Raw genomic sequence first — 8,971 nt, 5'->3', positions numbered from 1 at the left:
TTTGATGCAGATTTTGTTCGCGGAGCTTGGCCTTTCCCCATCAACTCACAGAATCGGTTTGAAGTACTTGATTGACGGTGCATGTAAACCTGTTGAGATTAAAGACAACGGTCAATTGAAAGCTTATTTGTATTTGAGGAAAACGATACCTGACGTCGGAAGATTTCATATGATTTTGGAAATATCTGAAGAGCCACGGGAATGGCATGAGGCAGCATGGGAGAGCGTAGTTTCTCCAGGATTTAGATCAACTCCTAACACGGTTGAGCCAACGCAGGGACTTGAGGACATGAATACTTTCTACGATGCAAAATCAGATATGCGTTTCTCCTATGCAGGAATGTCCGAAATATATATATTTTTGAAACACAGTGGTACATGGGTCGAACCCACAGTATACGTCGATGGAGGAAATTTGGGTATTATGGTGTCGTCTTCGGTGAACTACCCTAGTTTGATGCAGATTTTGTTCACGGAGCTTGGCCTTTCCCCATCAACTCACAGAATCGGTTTGAAGTACTTAATTGACGGTGCATGTAAACCTGTTGAGATTAAAAACAACGGTCAATTGAAAGCTTATTTGTATTTGAGGAAAACGATACCTGACGTCGGAAGATTTCATATGATTTTGGAAATATCTGAAGAGCCACGGGAAGGGCATGAGGCAGCATGGGAGAGCGTAGTTTCTCCAGGATTTAGATCAACTCCTAACACGGTTGAGCCAACGTAGGGACTTGAGGACATGAATACTTTCTACGATGCAACAGAAGAATGTAGAGAATCCCCTTCTCCACCACCTAGACAGACTCCTCATACTCCGCCTCCTCCACGTAGAGAATCCCCTCCTCCGCCTTCTCCACGTAGAGAGTCCCCTCCTCCGCCTCCTCCACGTAGAGAGTCCCCTCCTCCGCCTCATCCACGTAGACAGACTCCTCCTACTCCGCCTCCTCCAGGTAGAGAGTCCCCTCATCCGCCTCCTCCACGTAGACAGTCCGCTCATCCTCCTCCTCCTCATCCAAGTAGCGATGAGCAAGTGCTGGATATCAATTCCCCTGTGACACTCAAGCTTCATGGAATGTATGCTAGCAAATTGGTGTTGCAAAAACAATTGAGTTTGTATGCCATTAACAAACACTGTACGTTTCGGACAAAGTATTCATCTAAAGAATGTCTCCATGTAGTTTGTCCGGGAGAGCATTGTAAATGGAGTGTTCGAGCAGTAAGAATTCCCAGCTCTCCGATTTTTAGGATTAAAAGGTAATTATTAGGTTGCCATAATAGAATAATTATTAGTTTATATGTCTACAAACTACTCCAACTGTAGACATGCAAGTCTACAGTTTACATAAATTGTAGACTTGCAATTCTATAATTGACAACAATTGTAGATATTATAAGTACACAGTTACTGCAACTGTAGACATATATCTCTACAATTGTCGTTAATTGTAGACTTATAAGTCTACATTTTATGAGAGTTTTTATTACAATTATACATATAAATCGAAAGTAATGTTTAATTTGGAATTTTCTTATTCAGGTTTGAGAGTGAACATATTTGTCCTATAAATGAAAGACAAGGATATCATCCTCAAGCCACATCCAAAGTAATGGGAGAGGTTGTGAAGCACAAGTGCATAGATCCGACGTTGGGATTGTGTAAACCAAATGAGATCATTAATTACATGCAAATGGATTACGGAGTTCGTATGTCATACAAAAAAGCGTGGCGGTCGAGAGGAAAAGCTCTTAAGTCCCTTTACGGCACCGAAGCAGAGTCCTACGCGTTCCTACCTAAGTTGATGTACATGATCGAGACTAAAAATCCAGGTTCTCTCTTTGACCTTGTCACTACGGGGTCGAATAATCAGTTCGTTAGCTTCTTCATGTCACTTAGCCCGTGGAGGAGGGGTTGGAAGTATTGCAGGCCTATTATCATTGTCGATGCTACTTTCTTGAAGAACTATTACAAAGGAACTTTGTATACAGCGTGTGCCATGGACAGAAATGAACAAATATTTCCACTCGCCTTCTGTCATGGTTCTAATGAATCTAATGAGACTTGGATTTACTTCTTGAGAAAGTTGAAGGACGCTATTGGGGATAGGGAGCATACAGTAATTGTATCTGATAGGCACCAAGGAATAGTTAATGCAGTCAAGGAGGTATATCCAACCCGTGAACACGGTTTTTGCGTACATCATTTGCTTGGTAACTTGAAGACCACATTCAAATGGAGCATAACAAAGCAAGTGAAGTGGAAATTTTACGCCGGAGCAAAGGCGTACACTCAGCCGGAATTTGAGAAGTACATGTGTATGTTAGACTCTGAAAATCCAGAAATACGCCCATACCTGGAGAAGGAGGTTGGGTATCAAAGGTGGGCACGATCTTGTTTTCGTGAAAACAAGTACGATATCATGACGAACAACAACGCGGAATCATTGAATGCGTTCAACATTAAGCCTAGAGAGTTTCTTATTTCTAAGTTGTTCGACTGGTTGCGGGAAAGAAGTCTAGGATGGTATCACGAACGTAGAGAGTTGGCAACAAAAACAACAACGTTACTGACCAAAGAGGCCCAGAAGAAACTAGAGACAAACTATGCTGCAGCTTGTGGAATGCCGGTATGTTGATCTTTTTTTATTTTATTCAGTCTTGTGTTCTAACTGTAGACATACGTCATCTACAATTGTGATGATTGTAGACATTTATGTCTACAATTAGCAGTGATTGTAGGCATTGATGTCTACAATTGGTAGTGATTATATACATTGATGTCTACAATTTGTATAAAACTATAGACATTGATGTCTACAATGACATTGAAGTCTACAGTTATAGGTATTTATAGACATCTACGTCTACAATTTTAGTTATATGTCTACACGTACATGACTTACTCTAATTATTCTTTTATTCTAGGTGAGGCCATCATCATTCCTCGAGTTTGAGGTAGGTGACAGAGATGGAAACACGTGGGCTGTCAATTTGCAAAAAAAAACATGCTCGTGTCGGGAATTTCAACTTGACAGTTTCATATGTGCTCATGGTATTGCTGCGTGTGGACATCGTAACCTTGCGGCATACAACTCTTCCTCAATTTGCGCTCTAGTTTTGCCTTCTGGAACCGTACCATAAAACCATGGTTGACTGTCATCTCATGCCTCTTCCTCAAGTAGTTTTTCTTGACGGTCCAACCTTTCTCTTTTTTATGATTCTGTTTCAGAAAAACATGGAAGGGCATACTCTTCTTGACCAACTCGGTCTTCTTTCTTGTCTTCATTCGTCTCTTCGGGCTTGTCCCCATCGGGCTTGTCTCCGTCGGGCTTGTCCCCTTCGGGCTTGTCTCCCTCGGGCTTGTCCCCTTCGGGCTTGCAGTCATTGTGTACTTATAAGTCTACAATTTCTGAAATTGTATACTTATAAGTCTACAATTGTAGAAAGTGTAAACGTATAGGTCTACAATTTCAGTCAGTAATTTACCTTGTAGTTTTCTTCTTCTTCTGTCTTCTCTTATTCTTCCTTCTCATCTTTCTTTTCCTCTTCATTTTCCTCTTTTCCCTATACAAACAATCAACAAGTTCAAACAGTCTACAATATCAGTTATTGTCTACTTAAAATCCATTCTACGATTGCAGTCATTGTGTACTTATAAGTCTACAATTTATGTAATTGTAGACTTTTAAGTCTACAATTTCTGAAATTGTATACTTCTAAGTCTACAGTTTCAGTAATTGTAGACTTAAAAGTCTACAATTGCACAAAGTGTAAACGTATAGGTCTACAATTTCAGTCAGTAATTTACCTTGTTTTTTTTCTTCGTCTTCTTATGTCTCTGATTCATCATCAGAGTCAGTTTCATATTCACTCTCACTTTCATTTTTATTTCAACGACCGTTTCCTTCACTAGTGTGGCATCTGGCTTGTTGTCTGGCTTGCCATCACCATCGGACTCGGTCTCGGACTCGGTTTCACTTTTTGTCCCCGTCTCTGTTTCACTTTGTGCTTCCTTGTTGCTGTTCTTCTCCGGCTGTGGATCAATCTTCGCCGAGAGAGCTTTGAAAATTCCCCTAATCTCGTTCTTGAAAACTTCATTGGCGGCCTTAAACCCTGTCTATTCAGCTTTCAACTGAAGGATTGAATCTTCCAGCTCCAGGAGCTTAAGTTGGGTCTGTAAGGTTAGAAAATGGACAATATATCAAAACAGTGTATACATTGACGTTTACAATACAACTGATTGTAGACAATTACGTCTACAATTTATGAATGTAGACATTGACGTCTACAATTGAACTGATTGTAGACATTTACGTCTACAATTGGTACAAATTGTAGACATGAATATCTACACTAGTGGTGATTGTAGATATATAGGAAGGTAATGTACTGACCCGTGAATCATCATTGTTGGACCTCGAGGTGGAGGTGGACGCGAGGGCAAGTACCTGCTTCTGCTTAAACTTCCGCTTCTTCTTCTGAGGGAGTATATCCTCAACCTCAGCGCCAAGTGGTCTGAATTCTACATCCTGGAAATTAATCTCCTTCAATCTTGAATCCAAGACATGCGCATTTGTTTTCCACCGCCGCGGTTTCAGACACTTGTTGGCAGAGCTTTAGAGCAGTCAGCACAGGCAGACACTCGTACGCCCAGACTTGAAGCGGGTAGACGAAACCCGGGAAGTTGATTTTTTGCTTCGACTCGGCCTTAGAGGCCATCTTCATAACATACTTCCGCACCTGTCCGTGGAAGAAATTCCACGCCACGTTCCCCCATGGATGTTTGTTGAATTCATCAAAGTCCTCGACAAGCATTGCCCAAGACATGTTTTGTATCGGGGTGTGAGCCGGAGCGGCGAGGAGAATGTTCGTCAGGAAGTGAAGTAGTAACAACTTCACTCGCTTTTGAGTGTTATCCCAAGACTTGCTTTTACTTAGCATTGACGTCAACACTCCCCGATTCTTCACGACGCCTCCAAGGAAGATTTCTTTGAACAAGCTACCTTCCACATCGGTAATCTCCACGTCACAGGGGCTGTCGTCATCGACGTAGCGAAGACCAGTTATCTCCGCGAACTGCTTTGCTGTAAAAGGTCTCGGTTCCCTGCCAATCTCTATGTAGATCGCGTCATCTGACTCGACCCCCTCAAAATCACCAACCCTCATCAACATGTGATTAATAATCTTAGATGATTTGGTGATTTTCGGATGATCAAGGAACTGGCCGAAACACGACGCACTAAACAACTCCTTCTCCTCAGGAGACATGGCCATCGTCTCCTCAAACTTGTCCAATGCGCCGAAGAAGCTGAAATTATGGTCGACAATCTGTTCTTCGGCAACAAACCTCACAAATCCCTGCATATGCCAAGAAAAAAACATGAAAATCTACACAAACACTCCTCATATCACCAGAATTATATCTACACAAAAAGTGCTCATACAAAAACCAGTCTACAATTTCTGGAATTGTAGACTGTTATGTCTACAATTTCTGGTATTGTAGACTGTTATGTCTACAATTTCTGGAATTGTAGACTGTTATGTCTACAATTTCTGGAATTGTAGACTTTTATGTCTACAATTCGCGTGACTGTAGCCATTTATATCTACAGTTCATATAAATAGCTATATAAATGGCTACATTCACAAAAATTCTAGACATAAAATTATACAATTCCAGAAATTTTAGATGTCGAAAAAAATAGTCTACAACAACAAAATGGTGTGAAACTATAGACATAAACATCTACAATTCTAGTGACTATAGCTATAAATGTTTACAACTATAGAAATTATAACCTATTAAGTTTTAAAAACACTATAAATGTAGATCAAACATTCTACAATCACATCAATAATAACCCAAACTCAGCTTTGGATGCCATAAAAAAGTTACCCAAAACGCTCAAAGTGAAGAAATTTACCTCATAAGTGAAGAAAAAAACATGAAAATCTACACATATCACCAGAATTATATCTACACAAACAGTAGTCATACAAAAAAGAGTCTACGATTTCTGAAATTGTATACCTTTATATCTACAATTCTCGTGACTGTAGTCATTTACATCTACAGTTCATATAAATGGCTACATTCACAAAAATTCTAGAAATAAAAGTCTACAATTACAGCTATTGTAGATGTCGAAAAAATAGTCTACAACAACAAAATGGTGTGAAATTGTAGACATAAACATATACAATTCTAGGAACTATAGCTTTAAATGTCTACAATTACAAAAATTATAACCTATGAAGTTTTCAAAACACAGAAAATGTAGATCAAAGAACTCTACAATCACATCAATAATAACCCAAATTCAGCTTTGCATGCCATCAAAAAGTTACCCAAAACACTCAAAGTGAAGAAATTTACCTCATTTATAGTTGGTTTTCGTTTTCTGAGTTGAAATTGCGATGTCTCATCTGAATTTGACGCCGGTGAGTCAATGACCGGTTTTGGTTTCTTCACTCGAGACGTTGTTGGCTTCTTGGCCGGAGAAAGATTTTTCTTCAGCGGCGTCGGAGCTTTCTTCATCGTCCTCGGACTCTTCCGAACCGATGCGCGTTTTTTGACCGTCATTTTCTTCGATTTTGGGTTTCAAAAAATGGGATTCGTAGAGATTTGAAAGAATAATGAAGATTAGCAACATACCTGAGATATTTAGGAGAGATTAGAAACGGCCCCGGCGATTTCGGCGACGTGGGTGACGGTTCCCGGGATTTCGGCGACGCGGGGGAGGGTTTCTGGCGATTTCGGCGACGTGGGAGAGGGCACCCGGCGATTTAGGCGAACTGGGTGAGGGTTTTAGATACGCGCGAAGAAGGAGATGAAAATGGGTTTCAATTTCGTTTTGATTTTGATATACTCGGTATTTGGGAAATGGGTATTTTCAAAACAAAAAATTAACTCAAGGGCATATATGTACTTGCTCACTTCAACAACTAGTAAAAGTGTTCAAAACAAGAAACTCTATATTTCGGTCCAAATCATTGAAAACACTACTACATCCGGTCATTTCTCGTATCTCTTTGCCAAGTTATATACAAATTGGTGTGTTAAGCTAGACTGTCTATCGGGTCGGCCCAATATATGAATAATCAAATAGCAAAATCCCAAAAAGTTGAACAAGATCGCAATGCCTCAAAACTTTTCACACTAGGATATATAGATGACACTTTGTATATACAGCATTCAACTTATAACAATGTACATTGAGATCACACACAGCTAGCTGAGCCGTAATACTCCGTCGCTTTAAAAAAAAAACATAAAATAAAACATATGTGCTAACATTAAAGTTGCCAACGCTTGTAGTTTTAATACGGTATCTTGTCAAATAGTCAACAAATGCCCGACTGACCAACATACCGAAAAATAAAGCTTATAGATTATTATTATTATTGTTATACGGTGGACGATGTGAATCTGCAGAATTATAAAAATATAAAATAAATTAAAAGACTTGAATGTAATATTCGTACATTGTACGCATTGCCATGATTTTACTTTCAAGGATCCGTAAATGGCCGCAAATTGCGGGATCGGAAAAACCGACCATAAAATTTTACGAGTCAGATTGGCAAATTTTGTAAAATTATGTCTATATATAATAGATTAATACGTTCATTACTAAAAAAAAATGTCTATATGCAATAGATTAATACGTTCATTACTAAAACCCCACCTAATACCTGAATGGAGCACCCAAAAAAAAAATAATAAATAAAGAAAAATGTTAAACTAGAGCAAGAATTTCACATATGCTATATTGGTTTGGATATTCGAAGTGACAAAAGCAATCAAGAAGCTAATTGGTTTACGCTTACAAATCATATCCTTACTTATAATACATATATATATATATATATATATATATATATATATTAAGTTATGGGCTCATTTCTAAAGTAAAATTAAATTAGAAAAATAAAGTAAATATGAATAAAATGTTACAATTAAAAATACTACTTTGACATTCATATGATTATAAAATGTTACAATTATAAATATAAAGTAAATTATAATTGTTGGCCAAAATCCGCAGGATTGTTCATATATTACTTTGCTTGTCTTTTATATGATTTTCTTCTTCTTTTATAATACTCTCTCCACCCACACCCGTGACTGCTTGAGATTTATTTTTCATCAAGTAAACTCAACAATTTTCATAAGAGTCCAACCCATTTTATTTGAACCCCATTTTCCCTTCTCCTTTCGTTTCTTTTATTTTACCATTCTCATTAATAATAAACCCAGCAAAAATCTAACGACGAAGAAGAAGAGGAGTTCAGTGTGTGCAATATATATATATATATATATATATATATATATATATATATAATATATATATATATATATACACATATAGCAATAATAACAAAATCTATATACAAGGGCTGGAATCTTTATATATTGTTGTATGTAAACGCAAGAAAGGAGATATAGACTATAGTGAGACATCAAAGTGTGAACACCATGATCAAAAAGCAAGAACTTTTATTGCACTTCAGGGAAGAGCCTGAGATTTATTACATTACATCGAGTACTCCGCTATTGCAACATATCCCTAATCGAACACATGAAAAAGGTACAAAAACAACAACAACAGACACGCCATCTATATTAGACTCAGAAACTCGAAAGAAAAAAAAAAACAAAAAAAACTCCAATAGGGAATTCCGATCCTTCACCTTCGATTCACTTATGTTCAATGCAACAATACTAATGTATAATTAAGAGAACCGACTACACAAACTCCTATAACAACATAAACATACATATATAAATAATATAATTGTATGTATGGAGTTTTTGTGTTATTTGGCACTCTTGTTCTTGAATTTGTGTTTCTGAACATCTGTGGCAAGGCAAACCTGAACGGGGGGCTGAATATTCTTTGAAGTGCCTTGATCGTGATCACGAGTGTTATAGCTTGTTGTTCTCGCCGGAGATGAAACTCCGAGA

General features: G+C 38.1%; 1 protein-coding gene across 1 annotated transcript; it reads left to right on the top strand.

Annotated features, from left to right (window-relative positions):
* Window positions 1-1,610: 1,610 nt before the first annotated feature.
* Window positions 1,611-2,636, top strand: LOC149393104 (protein FAR-RED IMPAIRED RESPONSE 1-like). Its single transcript, XM_089617907.1, has one exon. The coding sequence runs from the start codon at window positions 1,611-1,613 to the stop codon at window positions 2,634-2,636; it is 1,026 nt and encodes a 341-aa protein (XP_089474033.1).
* Window positions 2,637-8,971: the final 6,335 nt, after the last annotated feature.

This window comes from Urtica dioica, chromosome 6, assembly GCF_054948205.1.
Source record: "Urtica dioica subsp. dioica isolate 48M chromosome 6, U.dioica_male_clone48M_v1_H2, whole genome shotgun sequence".
NCBI lineage: Eukaryota > Viridiplantae > Streptophyta > Magnoliopsida > Rosales > Urticaceae > Urtica > Urtica dioica.
The sequence above is the reverse complement of the archived record's forward strand: the minus strand, read 5'-3'. Positions and strand labels throughout refer to the sequence as shown.